At 45.0% G+C, this 18,895-nt stretch overlaps 1 protein-coding gene across 1 annotated transcript; it reads left to right on the top strand.

The window, feature by feature from the left end:
* Positions 1–691: 691 nt before the first annotated feature.
* On the top strand, positions 692–18,613 carry SIAH2 (siah E3 ubiquitin protein ligase 2). Its single transcript, XM_036896371.2, has 2 exons — positions 692–1,402; positions 17,045–18,613. The coding sequence occupies exons 1-2, from the start codon at positions 977–979 to the stop codon at positions 17,600–17,602; spliced, it is 984 nt and encodes a 327-aa protein (XP_036752266.1). The 5' UTR covers positions 692–976; the 3' UTR covers positions 17,603–18,613.
* Positions 18,614–18,895: the final 282 nt, after the last annotated feature.

The raw sequence follows: 18,895 nt of genomic DNA, 5'->3' as shown, positions 1-18,895 counted from the left end.
CACGAAGCTTTCGCTAGGTCCGCTGGTAAAGGAATAGAGTATACGTCCTCCCCACCCTGGGGAGCAGGACCAAGAAGTGGCCTTAACCCACCCTTAACAGCCCAACCCTAAGTCCCGTGCCGGCTGCAGACCAAACCCGAACCCCTTGCCCCGCGGCAGCCCAAAGCTCCGCGTCCTGACCCCGGGTTCCTGGCTAAGAGCCCGGCTGGCCTCACAGCACGCGACCTCGTGCGCTAGTGACTCAACCTGGTTAGAGAACCCCTCGGTTTTTTCCGACCGGTCCAGGGCCGCCACAGCTCGACCCCGCCCACTACCCAAGCCCCCGCCCCGCCTGAGTGGTCCTTCTGGTTTGCGCCCGGGGGACGCTTCGGCTTGGCTCTCGCGGGTGTGGCCTGAGGACTTCGGCGACGCCTTCCCGAACGGCGGCCTCCTCCCCAAGCCAGAAAAGCAGACCCTGCACCGCCACGAAGAGCCGGGCATGCTCACTGGCGCAGGCCGGGCCCACAGCCCCGGCAGGAAACGCCGGCAGTAGGCGGCCCGCTGCGCTGCCAGCTGGAGTCGGGCGGAGTCGGGCGGAGCCGGCGCCCCAGCGCAGGGTGGCTCTGCCAGTCCCCGCGCGCCTGGGCGGTCGCACACGTGTCCAGGCGTCACGTCCGCGCGCGTCCCCGGGGCTTGCGTCAGCTGCCGCTCCAGACGCTGGTGGGCCGGGGTTCTGCCCGCCACTCGGGCTCGCAGCCCGCGACGACGCCGGGAGGAGGAGTCTGGGCGCGCAGAGGGGTGTTGTGAACGCCGTGGGCCGCGGAGATCGTCAGTGTGGTCCAGCGCCCCGCCTGCCGGACGCCGGACGTCTGCGCTGCCGGGTCCCGGGCTGGGCGCGGTGGCGTTGCCCCGGAGCCCGCCGCCCGCGGGGCGCGCACCGCCTTGACCCCGGCGACCCCGCGGCAGGCAGACAGTTCCATGGTTGGTTCGGAGCGCGATGAGCCGCCCGTCCTCCACCGGCCCCAGCGCTAACAAACCTTGCAGCAAGCAGCCGCCGCCGCAGCCCCAACACGCTCCGTCTCCGACTGCTCCCCCGGCTGCCGCCACCATCTCGGCTGCGGGCCCCGGCTCGTCCGCGGTGCCCGCCGCGGCGGCGGTGATCTCGGGCCCCGGCGGCGGCGGCGGCGGCGGCGGGGCTGGCCCGGTGTCCCCGCAGCACCACGAGCTGACGTCGCTCTTCGAATGCCCGGTCTGCTTTGACTATGTCCTGCCCCCCATCCTGCAGTGCCAGGCCGGGCACCTGGTGTGTAACCAATGCCGCCAGAAGTTGAGCTGCTGCCCGACGTGCAGGGGCGCCCTGACGCCCAGCATCAGGAATCTGGCTATGGAGAAGGTGGCTTCGGCAGTCCTGTTTCCTTGCAAGGTAAGCCCAGGTGCCACCCACGTCATCTCTCCCAGGCAACCTCCAGCAACTACTGTGTCCCCCGGCCCACTCTTAGGCTCTTAGAGGCAGGTGACATCTCGCTTATTTAAATAAAAAAGAATTTTGTTTACACTTGTTCACCCTCCCGCTTGCCCCCCTGTCCACTTTGGGAGTAGCTCTAGGCTGACAGTTGTCCTAGCACTGACCCCAGACTAACTGGCACGCGATCGCTGTTAGAACACATCACGTCTCTCCCCGCTGGTGCCTGCATACTCTGCAGACGTGTGCTCGGTAAGGTACAAGTAAAACCGGGAAGCTGACTATGGGGGATTGAGGAGGGAGGAAATGGGAAAGCTAAATGCACCCTTTACCAGCACTGGGCTAGGAAGGATTGGTATGGATTCTTCCTTCACCCCGCGCCTGCCTTCTGCTCACCCCTGACACGTGGGAGCCCTTGGGAGTGTAGCTAAAAAAAAGGGCGCCTACAGCCTGTTTTCCTTCAGCGACTAGAAAACCCTGCAAGCCACGCCTTTACTCCCTCCCAGCCTTCTGAGGACTGGAGAGTTGTGTTTTTTCACTAAGTGGCATGAAAACAAGAGTTGATCTGCAATTTAACAGGAAGGGCAGGCAGGAGAGCTGTTGTTAAAGCCCATCACTTAATTTCTTTATTCAGTTTAGAAAGTTAGCAATGCTCTTGCAAAAATGCGAACCACTAAGACCAGGAAAGTCAAGCGAAGGGCCAAGACCTCTCACCTCCTTTGAGCTCTACCTCACTGCATTTTCAATGACTACATAGTATTGCATTGTGTGGTCATTTTGTAACATCTGTTGACCTACATTTATCACTTAAAAATCTTCAGGAGCAGTTTCAGAGACATACCTGTCTATATTACTGCATTATAAGCTAGAGTTGTACCATAAAGTTCATATTCTAAACTCAGAAATGGAAATAATGTCCTTAGTACTTTTGAGTTTTTTTAATAAAAGTAACTGTTCTGCCTCTTGGGCTGATCAGGCTATCTTGAATTTCTCCTTGGTGCTGCTTATTTTTATAGGGCAAGAACTTATTTTTAAATTAAAAATAATCCACCAGAGAATTGAAGCTTGGGACTCAAGTCAGTAAAATGAGTGATTTAATTTGGTCTGTGCCCTGCCACAAATCAAGTTTAAAATAGCATATTCAGATAAGGGTTTGAATCTATGTTTGGGCTGTGGGTTTTCAGTCAACCTGAATAAATTACTCTGCTTTCAGTCACAGCTCATATAATGCTTACTAAGCCACCCAGCCTGGTAGTTGTTTCTCATAAAATTTAGACAACATATTTCCATAATTTCTTAGGGTCATGAAGAAGGTGGCAGTCTAGTGATCAAGAGATTTGGTGATGGTTGACATGACAGTGAATATTCTATGTTTGAGATATATCATGGGGGAGATGCCCCACAGCATTTCTGGGAAGCCATCTTGGGAGGCCTTCACTGTCCCTCAACTTTGTGGCTAACAGAAGAAACATCTTTAGGTGAATTTCAGACCACAAATGAACATTTGATAGAAATAAGTACTCTATAATTTATTTTTAAAAAGAAATCTCATAAGAACACTGAGTTGCTCCCAAGATAGAAAAGGAAACAGTTATACTATATGACATGTGAAATTTCACCTTCAGGATCTAGAACCCTGGTTCCTGTTGAAGCATATATATTTCCTAATGTGTAACATGCTAGAGAAGTCTTTCTTAAAGAATAGTTCTCTTAGGAGTCAGGTACCCAGGGTTTCTGTACATGTCAGTGATTTCACAAGTCTCTATTCTGTATGAATGCAATTGGGAAAAGCCATCACTTTGAAAGCTGATATTAAACAGGGTCTATCTACCATTCTCCTAAGGACCAGAAATCAAGCTTAGAAATTATCTTGGAGTCACTTCTGTATGTATGCAATTGGGTGAGATTTATAAAGCTGGATGGAGTGTGTATGCTTTAATTTAGTTGACCAATAATCGAAACTATTGACAGGCCCGCTCAGCCAGTTAGTTTGGATAAACCAAACCTGGATGTCTACAGAGGTTTAGCAGACAACCAAAATACAGTTGGGGAGGATGAGAGTGTGTAACGCCTATGCCAGGCTTCAACAAAACAGGTCTGACCACAGCCCTTTGGCTAACACTTGCTCCTGGAATCACAGAGACTGCCTTGTCCCTGTCCCTACCTGCTCTCCAGTCTCTCTCATGGTCTGGCTTATGTGAGAAGACCAGTGTTGGGTAAAGTACCAGAGCCCAGGCCTCAAGAGTTGCCCTGCGCTGCCTGAGAGGCCACCTCTGGGGGCCTTGATTTCCTCATCTGTGGGGACCCACTGCTTGACTGCTAAGGAGCTTCTAGCATTCCATGAAGAGAAGGGAGGCGATGTGGAATGCTTACTGGAATGTGTGCCAGCTGTGCTGCATGGTCATCTTTTATTTGCCTTTTTTTGAGGAAACGAGTGCCCACAGAGAGGTTAAGTGTTAAGTGACTTGTCAAGGTTACATAGTGGACCAGTCCATGAACGCTGCATCTGAAAGGCACACATCCTTTGTACTCTCACTACCTAGGGACTTTGAGCACACACTCCAAGCCTCCAAATCAGAACTTAAGGTTTACACCAGTAACAAAACCATCTGACTAGATGAGTTCACCAGATGGGCCTCTGATGGGAACATCCTAATGAGACAACATATATATTCACACAATGAAACAACGTGGCAGGAATTTTGTAGGGCAGGTTGGGTGGGGAGATCAGGGGAGGAAGAGCCTACAAACCTAGTATTTGCGGGGATTTCGTCACAGTTCTGAACTGCTCCTGCTTCAGTTGGCCCCAAGATGGATGTGTTACCAAATGGCTTTCTTAGATAGGTGTTGGGCCACTTAATTAAAGGCTAGAGTGCTGCCTGCTCCTTTGATAGAGAGCACCACATGCATTATTAGCTCAGGTCTCCTTTTAAAGAAAGGATCTCAGAATATGGCTCTCTTCCACTTGTGATATTTTTAGTCCATTCTATAGCTTGTTCCATGCCTGAGAAGTTTTGACATCCTGTTCCCATATCTCAAACCCACCACCTCCGTGGAGCATGGGTGTAGGGGGAGAAGTGAAGGTTGACACATTTGTGCCCCAGTCACCAGTATATTTTAATATCAGCCAAGTATTTCTCTCCACAACTCTGGGAAATGCCAAACCACTGCAGCCCACTTAAGCTATAATACCTTTCCTTTCCATTTTTGTCTTTGTCTTATCTAAAAGTTTTTAGGACCATAGCTCCAACTAATTGTTGACCTGGAAAGCCTTGGTCAGACAAGTCTTCCTTGTAGTTGGATTCTGACAGTGTTGGGGTTTCTTTCCTTAAAAAGAAAAGTCAGATAATCCAATTGAAAGTTAAAACCTCCTCAGTGTGGACTCATCTAGTCCAGGGGAGACGAGCGCTACACACCAGCAGGGGAAGGTAATGCCAGGCAGAGCGTCTCCTGACACGTGGCCCCAGGGGTGGGAGGCCTCCAAGAGCATTGCAAAGGTCTGGGGACTAGAGACCACTTGCCACCTCCAAGAGGGAAACTTTTGCTCAGCTCTGGCTGATGGGCAGGGTTCGGAATGTGAATGCAGACCTGCCAGACCTTTAGATTTGTTCAAGAAAAAAACAGAAACCTGGATTTTTAAAATGTTAAACATCTCAATTTTTTTGTTTGTTTTTTTAACATTGGCCAAATTGAAATTTAAAGCCAGCACTTGCGGGCCAAATTCCCACCATGTTTGCAGACCAAATTCCAGCTGCCAGTGTTCCACCTCTGATCTGGTTTCTTGTTTAGAATGTATTCAGTGAGCCTGCAACTCATTTAACTCCTACATATGTGAACTTTGGAACTCTGATAGGTCCCAGTTGTAGATGATTTTATAGCGTATTTTCTTTCCATCTATACTTTGCCAAAAGATTATTCTATTCTGGCCACTGGGAGACCTGAACTGTTGTCTTAGTGACTAGAGGTTTGATTTTGTACAAAGTCAGTTTATTTCTTTGCACCTGAGTGTCTTTATCTTTAGGAGAAAGAGTTAAATCTTTTTTGCCCTAAAATGTAGGCATCTAGGAAGCTAAGGGGAAAGCTAAGTAGGCAGGAGGCAGAATGAGTTCTCCTGGCTTTGTATGACCTCAGTCCAGTCACATATTTCCCTGAGCCTATTTGTTCATCAGTTAAGAAGAGCAGAGATTACACCTAGCTGGTGGGCACTATGAGGTCAGTTAGAGGTGCCGTAGAGGCCTTTTGCTTTACAATAGCAAATGGAAGATGGGTGGTATTCAGGTGGTTGTTAGGTGATGGGTAGTCAATCACCCAGAAGTATGAGGGGGTAAGTCAATTTGCCAAAACCATTTCAAAGATCTCTTCTTAACCTCAAAAATTCCCCGAAGACATCAATCATTTACTTTGGAATTTGTCCCTGTGGCCTTCACTACTCACTGAAGTTGACCAGGTTGACTCATAAAAGCAGGTTCTGGGAAATACCAGAGTCTACATACATTGACCATGTGGCTCAAGATTTTAAAGAACAAAATTGACAATATAGCTTTTGAGTGTAAAATTAAGAACAGAAGCACTAGAATGCTATGTTGAAGTACTTAAGTATAATGCTGATTCTACACATAGTTGGCTAAAAATTTTTCACAGGTCAACCAAAGCCTGGAACTGGAGTAACTCATAGCTAGTCCAAGTTGATCTTTAGGACAGCCAGCATAGCAGACAACCAAAAGTCTGGCCCACAAAGTCCCCAGCCTGAGACTGGACTACATTCTCCTGTTCTGCCTGAGAGCCCTTTTTTGAAGACCCTTATAAAGTGCCTATATACAAAACTATAATAGGACGTCAATGTAAAATGTCTTAAGAGCCAGACTTACACATCTGACAAAATTTGTGAATGCTGGCATTTCTCATACAGACCATAAGGTTCCCACTTCTTGAAAGGGGGTACATAGTAGGCACACAACTGCTAAAGTGAACACGAGCATTCAGGGCCCTTGTGTGTTGGTGAGTCATGAAGGACATGATCATACATGGGGCATTAGAATGTGATTCCACTCTAGATATCCTAAAAAGGAAAATAAAAAGCTAAAAAGTTTCCCTCATGTTATTTTTATATTAAATTTTAAGAGTATACTTTCTAAGGCATATGAGAGATTCTGAAAAGTCCCTAACAGAATTTGATCACTTTTGCCACAGATGCCCATCTTCCTCCACTAGTATCTTAAAAATTGGGAAACTGTCATTTTCATTTCCAGTTGGGTTAAGATTTTATGTAATGATTTTTTCAACTGTGTAGGTTCTGAGATAAAAGGTTGCCACAGACACTGCAGAAATGGATGGGAGATACACTTGTGTTAAATGTGTGGGACTGGGCCCTATTTTAAGACTCTGAATCAATGAAGGTAGTGTCTTTGGGTCACTGACTCCCCCAGGATGCCTCTTACTCTGGTAGTTTTGAGGGCAGGCCCTACTCGAGCCTCCTGGCCCAGATCCCCATCCCATCCCCACTGTGACAGGTTTGGTGACTTTTCCAAACCTCAGTGGCTTATTGGTGAAATGGAGTGAGGGTTGTTATGAGGATCAAATATAGTAATAATTCACGCACAGTCCTAGCACAATCCCAGCACAGAGAAGGCACTAAGGAAACGGGACAGTTAGAAGCTAATAGGAAGCAAATGGCCAGTGTCAGAGTTCAGGTCCAGGCATAAACTTTAAAAATAAAAAAAGGAATCATCTTTATTTTCTCCCATAGATTCTCCCACTGAGCTTCTCTTCCTCACTCCTAATCGTGTAGGTTTTCATAGAGCTGGATAAGTTGGCCCTGTCATTGGTTTTTCAGTGATGATAGTGTTTTTTTAATTTCAATGCTTTTAGAAGGGAAAGCCTAGTTAGATTAGGCAACGTTTTTTAATGTGTGTATTCTATTTTACACATTATACATCTTTAAAAGTTATGATTATTTTAAAATGTAGACATACTGAAAGTAATATAAAATTAAAATCTTCTATAATCCCCCCACCTAGAAATAACCACTACCTATTTTTCTGTAAACTTACTTCTGTATCAGTAGTTTTTCCACTCAAAATAAAGCAGGTAAGATGGGGAATCCACACCCTCTTTCATAACCTGTTTATTCATCTAATACATCGACTGCTTTTCCACATTGATAAATAGTCCTCAAGGTCATGTTTCATGGCTATATAGTATTGCAATTCCATAACAGTTCCAGAATTATTTAATCAAGCTCCTGTTTAAATGACCACAAACCATTCTATTTTCCTACTGTGATTTTAAAAAATTAAATTAAAAAATACTGCTATAACTGAATCCTTGTGCATAGGAAAATCATTTATTTCCTAATGATAAATTCCTAGAAGTTGGATGGTAGGGCCAAAGGATATAAGTAGAGATCAGAAGCTTTTGATGGTAGAGCCAGATTGCTTTCTCACTTAGACTCATTTACAATTGAGTGCCCATTTCCCTCTAGCATCACCAACAATGGGTGTTACCCTTTTGTTTTCTTAATGCTCCTGCCTGCTTTTCTCCCTGATGTAACCTCAAGCCAAAGGCAGCTCCTCTTGATTAGCCATTAACCTTTCATCATGCCCACTCTTTGCTTTGGAATCTCTAGAAGCCCTAAACTCTCTTCTTCCTTCAAACCATCCGCCTAGCCAGCCAATGGCTCCTTCCCCATTCTTCTGACACTCTGAATCTAAGAGGAGAGAAGGAGGTGTCCACAGAGCCCTTCTGAAGCAACGGAACCCAGTCTGGATTCCTGCCCGCAGGGGTGGTGGTAGAGCGGTGTTATGGACCATGGGTGGCTTTGCCCCTTAAGAAGAGGGGCTGGAAGATCCCAAGGGCGTTATGGGGGGGTCCAGTGAAGTTGCTTGTGGACAGTGTTGTTTATCTTGTCTGAACTCGGTTTATCACCTCATGTTATCCTCCTCCTATACACAGTAAAGGAACTAGGACACTGTTAGTAACTGCCCCACCCCCAAGGGATTTACCAGACGTCAGACAGTTTGTAAGTTAAGGGAGCAGAAAGCGCAGAATGGGCCTTGTAATTACACATACAATGTCTCTCCCACCTCAACATCCTGCCTCTTCTGCTACCCACTGCACCCTGCTGAGGAAGTCATCCCTCTTCCCATTCCAGACACAGAGTGGCTTCCGGAGGGATGGCAATGGTACCAGAAAGGGCCAGGGCCCCTTATTCAGTTGCCAGGTAAAGGACAGGATGCCACATTAAATTTGAATTTCAGATAATTTTTTTGGTGTAAGTATAATACAAATATCGCCTGGGACATAAACAGACATTGTGTATTTTTATTTGTTAAATCTTCTAACCACTTAAGTCTTCTGGTGAATTCAGTTGCTTTAGTCAAGAAATAGACTGCTGAGGGGCCGCAGCCCTGTTTGAAGAGTTGTCAGGGCAGTTAATATGATTATGCAGGTGATTATGCAGCCTGGCATGGGAGGGGAGGGGTCCTGAAAAGGGGGCTTGGGAACAAGGTCCTGGTAGTACGGCATGAAGCCTTTAACTCTGGCTTAGTTCAAGACGCTTTTGTTTGCTTGAACATTCACTTTGAGGGCCTTACACAACTGGTTCTCTGAGACAAGAACCAGTTATGTGTGGCTGCCTGCAAACTCTGGTCAGATAAAAAGCAAACTTGGTGAAAGATAACATTTGGTTAAAGTTTCTAAGATGAAAATAAACCCCTGCCAGCTGGGCGTCTTTGTAAGGCCACACGCACCCCCTCCCCAGTAGCAGGATGTTCTCAGATTACTGCAATAATATTACACCAAATTCTTCCATCAAGCGACCTTTAGTAAGAAAGCTGTCTGCAACATGGGGTTTGTTAGGCAAAAAGAGGAATTGTTGAGCTCAAATTTGAATTAGAATTGCCTTCTCCAGAAGAAAGATTATAAAGTTAAATGTCAGTATTTCCTTAGTCTCACCACTGTTGGACAGTTCTAAGTGATACTGGCTTCGCTTCTCATATTATCTATGAAACCGTTTCTGTGTTATTGGTTAATTATTATCTCTTTGCCCTACCTCATAGTGGAGGTGAGAAATTTGTCATTTGAGTTAAGTGAAAATTTGTGAAGGTTCTCAGAGGAAAAATGCTAGACAGGTACAGGTTGAGTATTATAATCAAGTCACAAGAAGAGGTTTCACTTTCTCCTGTTGCCCAAGTCTGAACTTCTCCACTGTTAGTAATAGTCAAAGGATGAGTTGTAAACAGTTTGACAGACCTACTCAGAAGTGACATGGTAGGCTCAATTCAAGGTCACACAGGGCACTGCGTACTTGAGTTCTTATCATTTTTAAGAACTCAGTGGTTTTAAATACATTTAAGGAAGAAGGACATATAGCCATCAAAATGACAACTGTGTGGTTGTTTCCCCATCTATGTAAGGTTTCAGAAAAACTATAAACACATCCAACCCAGGTAGTGTATGTAAACAAAATATGTGAAAAGCCTTAATCAAAAATAACAAACATATAGTGATTGAAGTCCAAAATAAGCATTTTTCCTTACATGATCTCAAGGTCTATTGAGTGTTTTTTTTAATTCTAGTTTCCACAGTAAGAGTTTGCATTAAAGTAAAATTAACATGGTGGAGAACAATCATCTTCTAATAAATAAACCTAATATTTATTTGTTTACCAACATATTTTGGGTGGGCGGGAATCAGGCAATAAAATCAGTAAATCAATTATCAAAATTAAGAGACCCATAAACTAACTGAAAAATAACCTGTGATCACTCATTGGTATTTTTGGAGCAGATAAACACATTTTTAGTCACAAAGGAGCTAGCTTGAATTGCTAGAAATTCTTTTAAAAAATGATGAAATTTAAGTTCAACTGGTTAAAATGTTAAGTTTTACCATGATTTGGGTCTTATACTAGGTTTTAGCTACTCCCATTTGAGTAAGTCTAACTCTATATATTGGTTTATATTGGTTTATATACCCATTCCATAAACCAATATAATACAACTGTTTATTAGGTAATTACGGGTATCTAGTGTTTGACTATGTTTCAGATGTATCTGACTATGTTAAGAAGATAGGGACTTCAACCAGTCATCTCCTAATTATTGCTGATCATTCATAATCAGTAAACTGCCAGGAATTGATCCCTCCAGATCCCATATAACTCTGATTCCATTTCTGGGTTCACCACCCCAGTGCTCAAAAGGGGTTACCTGTGTAAGAGAAAGGGGCATGGTAAGTTTAGTTCCTGGAGCTCCTCTTTCAGATGTAGTCTGACACTGAATAGGAGTTTACCTGGTACTACTGAACATGGTGGATATGAAACTGTGGTGGCTGGAAACTTAGTTCAGGGCCACAAACATGTCAGGTGCCCAGAAATCTTCAGAAGGATCAGAGGAGCAATAAAGAAGGCTATGTTTTCTATGAGGATCAAAGAAGTGTTGGTTATTGTAACAATTAATGTCTTCATTGCAAAATTTTATTGACTGACTAAAATGAGTCCCAAGAGCTTCTAGTAAATGAAAAACTATTTACTTAGTTGCATTTACATGTAGATAGGTAGTTAAAAGTGTATTTTCTTTAAAAAAAAACTATTATAACAAAACTTCGTTCATTCAACCAACTCTGCAAAAGGAATCTCTATCCCATAAAAGATAAATATGCTAACTCAGACTCTGGATTCTTTAACACATTTTTATTTTTATATGACTTCAAATCTGTACAACAGCTGCAGTAGTACAAAAAAATTCCCATGTAACCTTTCTCCACTTTCACCAGTTATTTCCTTCTTGCCCATTTGCTTTATCGTTTGTGCTTTCTCCACTCATACCTATTTTTTTTTTAACTGTTTGAATACAGAATTTAGGCATATTGCTTCTCTACTCCTACAAGCCTCACTGTGTTTCTCCTGAAAGCAAGGACATTTTCTTACATAATTCTGGTATAATTATCAAAACCAGAAAATGTGACATGCCATAGATACTATTATCTAATCCATGGTCCATATTCAAGTTTCAGCTGTTGACGCAGTTATGCCCTTTGTAGCAATTTTGGTTTCCCAATCAGGGTCATGCCATTAGTGTCATTTGTGATGGTAACAGCTTGTTTAGATGAAAGAAAGTGAAGTTTCCATTAGCTTACTGCAAGACAAGGTCATTTCTTGGATTTAATACAAAAAGTTTACGAGTATCAACAACAAAATAGCGATTGTGATTTGTTTTTCTTGAGAATTCTCACATGAGGTGCAGGTATTTTTGCTAATGATATTTTTGCTAATGAATTTCGCTGTTTCCTAGGAAGTAAGGAGCAGGTGGAGGCAGGGCAGTACCTCACAGTACCCAGGAGGGGACGTGCATCTGCCTGGAGCTCATGGCACCTCCCGCTGTAGGAGACTGTTCACTGCTGGGAGTTCAGCGAGTCATTGTTGAATTGCATGAACTCACATTTAATTCAGTAGGTTAAATGACTTATTCTGTTCCAGTCACAGGATATATATGAACTCTACTAACCCTGGCTAAGAAGAGTTATTCTGTTTATATACCCATTCCATAAACCAATATAATATGACTGTGTTTATTAGGTAATTACAGGTGTTAGTGTTTTACTATGTTTCTGATGTATCTGTATTTGTGTGGAAGTGAGTTTCTGTGCCAAAAAGGGGAACACCCTGCATAAATTCCAACTTAAATACAACCTTTCAGCCCTATGCCCAGGGAAAGAATTGGCACCGTTTACTGCTTTCTACAAAAACTTTTAAGATGAGACACCAGGCCGCTCATTTGCCTTTCATGGCAGAACATGTTTGCACAAGACCTTTAAAGCCACTGCACTGTGAAAAGCTCCTAAAGAGAAGTCAGAAATGTTATTTCAAGATTTCTTTGTTTCTCATTCTGCTGGGTCAACTTTCCCCCTCCATACATTCTTCTTTAGCTTTGGACTTCTGTGTGTGGTTGTGTGCCCCACCCCAACTCCTCCTTAAAGAGGTTTACTTAACGCAAATTCCCACCTCACCCCATCCCCAGAGGAAATGAGCAGGTATTTCCCCGTGGAGAAATCTCATTTATAGCTGGGGATGGGTCCCATGATACACTGGCAGCCCTCTGTGAACCAGCCCAGGTGCTTTATCTCAGGAGCAAGAGTGTGCCCCTAAGAACCCACCCTCTAAAGGCAGGCAGGCCTTTTTGAAGTCCTCAGGTTTAGTGGGGCAAGCCCCAGTCAGAGTGAGAAAAGTGAAACCTCAGGATGGTGGTGTGCGATGTCAGAGAAGGTGGGAGGGCCTAATTGCTGCTCTCATTTGTGCCCTGCTCCTCCCCTTCCCATAGGGAGAGGTGCTTTCAGGGCTGGTTTTCTCCTGGCAAACCAAGGAAGGAGGTAATGTGAGAACCCACTTCCAGAAGCAAGCTATCTGTGGACCCTGGGTTTTGTGAGTGTTAGGCTGAGGAGTGGAGGTCAAGGCAGATATAAATTGTTTCTTTTTCTCAAAATATTCTTTAAGTCCTGAGCTGTTGTTGCAGTGAAAGAGCGCTCCAGGAGCTCAGGGATGCAGGGCTCTGCCCCTGGTGTGGCCGCAAATGACCTCATGGCCATGACGAGTCTGTCAATCTGTCAAGCGGGTAGAACCAGCGTCCTAAGCTGCCTCCGTGCTTTGCAGACCTTCAAGTTCTAGTTGTGTGCGGGCTTGGCATTCCTGACCTGACGCGGGTGGTGCCTTTTGGGCAGGACACTGACCGGTCCGACCTGCTTGCTGGTGTGGCCCCTCCTCACAGGTATGACTGTGGCTGCCTGGCCAGGTTCTGTCATTCATCAAAATTAGTGGCTTTTAACCAGGGGAAGTTGCCCCCAGGAGACATTTGGCCATGCCTGGTGACATTTCTGGTTGTCACCACAGGGGTGGCAGTGGGGGAATTACTCCTGGCATCTAGTGGGTAAAGGCCAGGATGCTGCACAGCACAGGGAATTCTGTGGTCTAATATGTCAATGCTTGTATCCCCCACTTTTCAAAAATTTGAGTTCTGCCACTACATTTTTGTGAAGACCTATATTAGCACCTGTCTTCACTAACTGAAAGAAATCTGAAGAAGATTTTTGCTTTTACAAAAAAAGTCAAAAAGTGCAAAGGCCTTCAGCATTTGTTTTGCAGCGAGCCCTGAGAGAGGTAACTCGCATCCTCAGCAGCAGCAAATCCTTCCCTGGAACTACACTGGGCATCTTGGCATCAAGCCGCCAGAGCTCTGAGCTGTGCCTGCAAGCATCTGCGCTTTATCTTGATTTACTTTATGTGTCCATTTGCAAGTTGTGTCCTACAGTGTCAAAAAGCTTAAGAAAGGTTATTTGTGGGGTCTGGGAACACTCAAAAATTTTTCTGTATAGATTAATGGTTAATTCCTTCTTGGGGAAGCCTGTAGTACCACTGTAGAGAAACCCTGAAAAAAACTAAATTGTCAGTGAAGCCCTGAACAGAAGCTAGATCTGCCTTCTCATTTAGGTTTTATCCTAACCGTTCACTCCACTCACCCTGTGCTAGATGGAACAACTCTATAGCCTCAATCCACTTGGTCCACAGCAAAACTTTCCTTACCCCTTCCTCTTCACCCTGTCCCCACTTTTAAATCACCTATCGCCCCACTGGCCTTCCTTTGCATAGTTTTCTGTATTTCTGATGTACTGAGTTGTACTTTGTTGCATGGTCCTCTCTCAACAGGATCCACCACAAAGGCGGGATCTGCTGATGCCCTCCGTGTGCTCTAGGATACAGGTTGGCAACCCTTAGAAACCCTTGGAGCTTGTAAGGAAAACACAAGTCCAAGGGCACATTGCAATTTGGGTTTGCTGTTCAGAGGCACTGAGACACTGTGATATACAGTCTGGGGGAATTCACAACTCTAAAGCCCTCCCCCCTGACCCCCGGATGAAAGCCCCTAATGTAGTGCTCTGGATGTCATTCCACATCAATGACAAGGCTGTTACAAGTATGAAGCGTGGATAAGAGTGTGTGTGCATGTGTGTGCATGAGTGCACGCATATTTAAAGTTTAGATCTTTTCTTTTTAGAGATCATCTCTAATCCAGTCGTCATAAGAGTGGCACCAGTGGTCGTGAAGACACACCCTCACCCATGATGGAAAAGAGAAGGAATAGATTGGCAGTAGAGTTCAGCTTGTTTAGAAAAACCAGAGTAAGCACCTAAAAATGCATTTATTTACATTAATAGAGGCTGTAGCAAGAGCTTTTTGCCTAAGGTCACTGTCCACACAAATGCTAAGTAGTACCTTTTCTATTTGTGTAGTTTGGTGAGGTTCCCTGTTTTCTATATTTAGGTTGAAGGTAGAGTGGGTGATTTGCAAAGAAAACCAAATAATTCAGAGTATAAATAGTCCTACTTGAGCTTCACAAGAAAAAGTTCTGAAATTATTCCTAGATGAAAAATATTTGTTGTACGTTTGAGTTCATGAATGTGGGGTGGTTTTGGGCTTTGGGTGGGGGAAGAGGTACAGGTGGTACTTTCCTGCACACTTTCCGCCAGAGTTCGTCTCGTTCCTGGAATTATTCCTGGCCAGCTGTGGTAAACAGCCCATTCTGAAGCATCCTTAGATCCAAATATTAAGGGCTTGTTTCAGCCAGAGACTCTGCCAGGCTCTGGGCTAATTCTTGCTATTTTTATTACGTGTGTGTGTTTTTAAACTGGGCAGAAATGCCCCACCCACCACTCACAGAAGAACATCAGTAGGCTCTCTGGTCCTAGCCACACCATAGATTTAAATACAGTTAACAGGGATTTGTTTTCTAGGGCCTTACCTTGTTAGGAACACAAAAATATATATGGATAAGTAAGTTTGTTTCTCCTTCTGATTAAATTTTTTTATACCCGTGCTTTTTAAGTTAGCACATGGTTTAAAAAGATGAATAAGGAATTCCTATGGGCAAAGTAAAGAACAGTGAACTATGGCCACTAATTTCTACTGAAGACTTCTGTAATCCACATGAGCTGCAGGTTCATTCCTTAAGCCACCTCTTCTTCCTTATTAGGGGAGACTCATCTCCCTAAGAGTGGAGACTGCCTTCTTTGCTTCTGTATCCTCTCTGTCACTATAAGGGTCTTATATGGAGGGGGTGTCCTGTGCCTGCTTGTTGCTAGTGATAAACTCAGCTGTATGGATTACAATTTGACTAACTCAAAGTTTATGAGTTTATTCCCTAAGGCAGGGTAGAGAGAAGCAAAAACAGCTGTGAGGGTTTGTTTTGCTTCATTTTTTTTAGCAACTGGACACAGCGTCTTAGAATGACATAGCCCTGCCCTCCCTCATTTGTCATCTTCACTGTCTCAGTGTGAGGTGGGGGGATCCGAGTGGGGTAACCCAGACTGCTTGCCTGCTACACTGTGCCTGTGGGGATGAGGCTAACGAGTTTCACAGGAAAAGGTGGTTAAGGATTCCTATTTCTTTACAAGACAACAGTGTAGTGGGCACGCGTCTGCTTGTGGGCTGCTTCTCCATCTGGTGCCTGGGAGTCAACACTGCCATTCTTGTGAAGTTGGGAACAGAAGTCTCATTCCTTTCAGGGCGGTCTTTTCCCATGATAGGTGTGACTGACCCATCAGGAATGTCATCCGAGTGCGGGGGAGAAAAGGTTCTGTTCCTGCCCTAGTAAGGCAGTGTCTGTGGGCCAGACCGACCACATCAGAAAACACTTCTGGGACAAACACTTCTGTGGACCCACTCTAGTTCCCTTTCTTCCTGGGCCTGTCATGAGGACCTCACATACCTGGTCAGGAAAAGATGTGCACTTGGACTCAAGGAAGTGGGCTGGGAGAGCCCAGCCGGCTGGGAGAGAGGCGTGAGGCCCTTCTCACTTTAACTAACTAACGTCCACTGGCTGGAAGGAAACTAACCAGCAGTCTCCTGAGTTCCATACGCAGCTTCTCAGAGGTGACTTCCTTTCACCCAAAAAGTAAGTCCAGAGCCTCTGGGAGATGGGGTTAAAAGGTGAAGAAGGTGGGGTAGCATTTCTAGCAGCGTGAGGGGCTTCCAGCCTCTTCTGCCCTCCGCTGGTCATCCCAGCAGGCACGAGCAGGGACCAAGGGCCGCCTTTGCACAGCTGGCCTGCCAGTCACCAGCCCGAGCCAGGAAGAAGTGGAGGGGACAACAAAGAGCAATTACACCTTCAAAATTGTATTTAGGTAAAAACTAGTCTGGAGGTAATATACGTTCCTTGCCTAACCCTACCCCTAAGCAATTTCAAATTATTTTAAAATTTCTTTAAATTCACAGAAATTCAGGGGAAGGCCAGGTTTTATAGGGCTGGTTCAAAAGAACCTGGCTGAGATGTTTAGAATAAGAACACGTTAGTTCTCGTGTTTTAACAATGTTGGAATGGGGACATAGAATGCAGCCCATTTCTGGTTCATGATTTTATGTGCAGTAATAATGGTGACGAATAGGTACTGAGACTTGGAGTTGTAAATATTTAACTCATTCTGAGCAAAAGTAGTTGAAGTAAGAGTTTAACCCCTAGAAACCCTAAGAGGTGAATGCTTGTAGAGGTTTGCACCAGTACGTTTTGAGAATGGTGCTCAATGTGTGGCTCAACGTGTGTCTTTCCGTCCTTGCAGTACGCCACCACGGGCTGTTCGCTCACTCTGCACCACACAGAGAAGCCAGAACATGAAGACATCTGTGAATACCGTCCCTACTCCTGCCCTTGTCCTGGTGCCTCCTGCAAGTGGCAGGGGTCCCTGGAAGCTGTGATGTCCCATCTCATGCATGCCCACAAGAGCATTACCACACTTCAGGGAGAAGACATTGTCTTTCTAGCTACAGACATTAACCTGCCAGGGGCTGTCGACTGGGTAATGATGCAGTCCTGTTTTGGTCATCACTTCATGCTGGTGCTGGAGAAACAAGAGAAGTACGAAGGCCACCAGCAGTTCTTCGCCATCGTTCTGCTCATCGGCACCCGCAAGCAAGCCGAGAACTTTGCCTACAGACTGGAATTGAATGGGAACCGGCGGAGACTGACCTGGGAAGCCACGCCCCGGTCCATCCATGACGGCGTGGCCGCGGCCATCATGAACAGCGACTGCCTTGTTTTTGACACAGCCATAGCACACCTTTTTGCAGATAATGGGAACCTTGGAATCAATGTGACTATTTCTACATGCTGTCCATGATGCCCTGAAATTATTTGGGCATCATGCTCCATGGTTAATAAAGGTTTTTATAGATGTTTTATTCACTATGTCTTCACAAGTCAAGACCCACAGCCACCCTGTGTTCTGTTTTGAACAGCAACTTCCCATCTGGCATCAGCCCAACAAAGTTCATTAAACTGGGATGAATGGGGTTGGCCTGTTAGTCATCTGGATGCTGGCTGTTCTGTGATCTAAAATCACCTTTACTATTAAATTTTATTTACTTCCTGAACAGCACTTGACAGGCTGCTCAGGGCTCCCGCACACCAGTACGCTCGGAGCTGGAGGCTCCTGCCCACCTGCCTCCCTGTACTGGGTCCTCCAAGATGGCAAAAGCACAGTGACTTTCAACAGGTTTCTTGACTTCTGTTTTGTTTTTAGGGGATAGGAATTGTTTTGATGCCTTTTAAACAGTGTTTCTCAAACTGGATGGCTAACCAATATGCATAGAATCACCTGGAGTACTTCTCTTAAACGTGCAGATTTGGGGAGCCTATGAATTTAAGTCTCATCGGTTGATTTTTTTCAACAATAAGGTTTGAGAATTACTGGGCTATATTGTGGAAAAGGGTCCAGATTTTAAAGGTGCTTTAAGATTGCCCTCTACTGATACTCTTTGTCCTTCTACTATTTTATCCCCCAACAGCTCCCTACCCCCAAATTAAAACTAGAACTACAGACCCCCATGAACACACTCCTGAGATTTGGTCACTCTTGTGCTTGGGGTGGACTGCCTAGGAAAGCGAGCCGTATGGCCATTGATAGTTCTCGTAGTTTTTGCTCATCACTAGTACAGATGTCCTGTTTACACATGGCTTCCTCTGGAGGCCCTCCTTGACCGTAGATGATGGGAAAGACTAGATCAGTAGAGTTGGAAAAGCTTTATAACCAGTGTCATATGCTTGCTATTTAAAGGTATGTGTTGTTTTGTTTTGGGTTTTTTTTGCCATATTCACTTTAGTTTTTTAATAAATATTTTCCAAAAATGAATATCATGCTTCATTTTCTAGGTGGAATAATGTGTAAATTTATTAGATACCTACTGTGTACAGGTACATGAAGCTTCACCACTACCTTGGGCTTGGAGCTCTCACTTTTTCACATGAAGAAACAGTCATTTGTCCAAGGTCATGGCACAGGTCAGGGTCCCAACTCACTTCTCTGAGCTGTGGACTGTCCTTGGAGGTGCAGGTCTCCTCCTTGAAGCTGTCCTTCCTGTCTGACAGTGCCAGTACTTGCGGAAGAAGAGTGTTCCTCCTGTTTTCCAGAATC

This window comes from Manis pentadactyla, chromosome 1 (assembly GCF_030020395.1).
Source record: "Manis pentadactyla isolate mManPen7 chromosome 1, mManPen7.hap1, whole genome shotgun sequence".
In the NCBI taxonomy this organism is placed as follows: Eukaryota; Metazoa; Chordata; class Mammalia; order Pholidota; family Manidae; genus Manis; species Manis pentadactyla.
The sequence above is the reverse complement of the archived record's forward strand: the minus strand, read 5'-3'. Positions and strand labels throughout refer to the sequence as shown.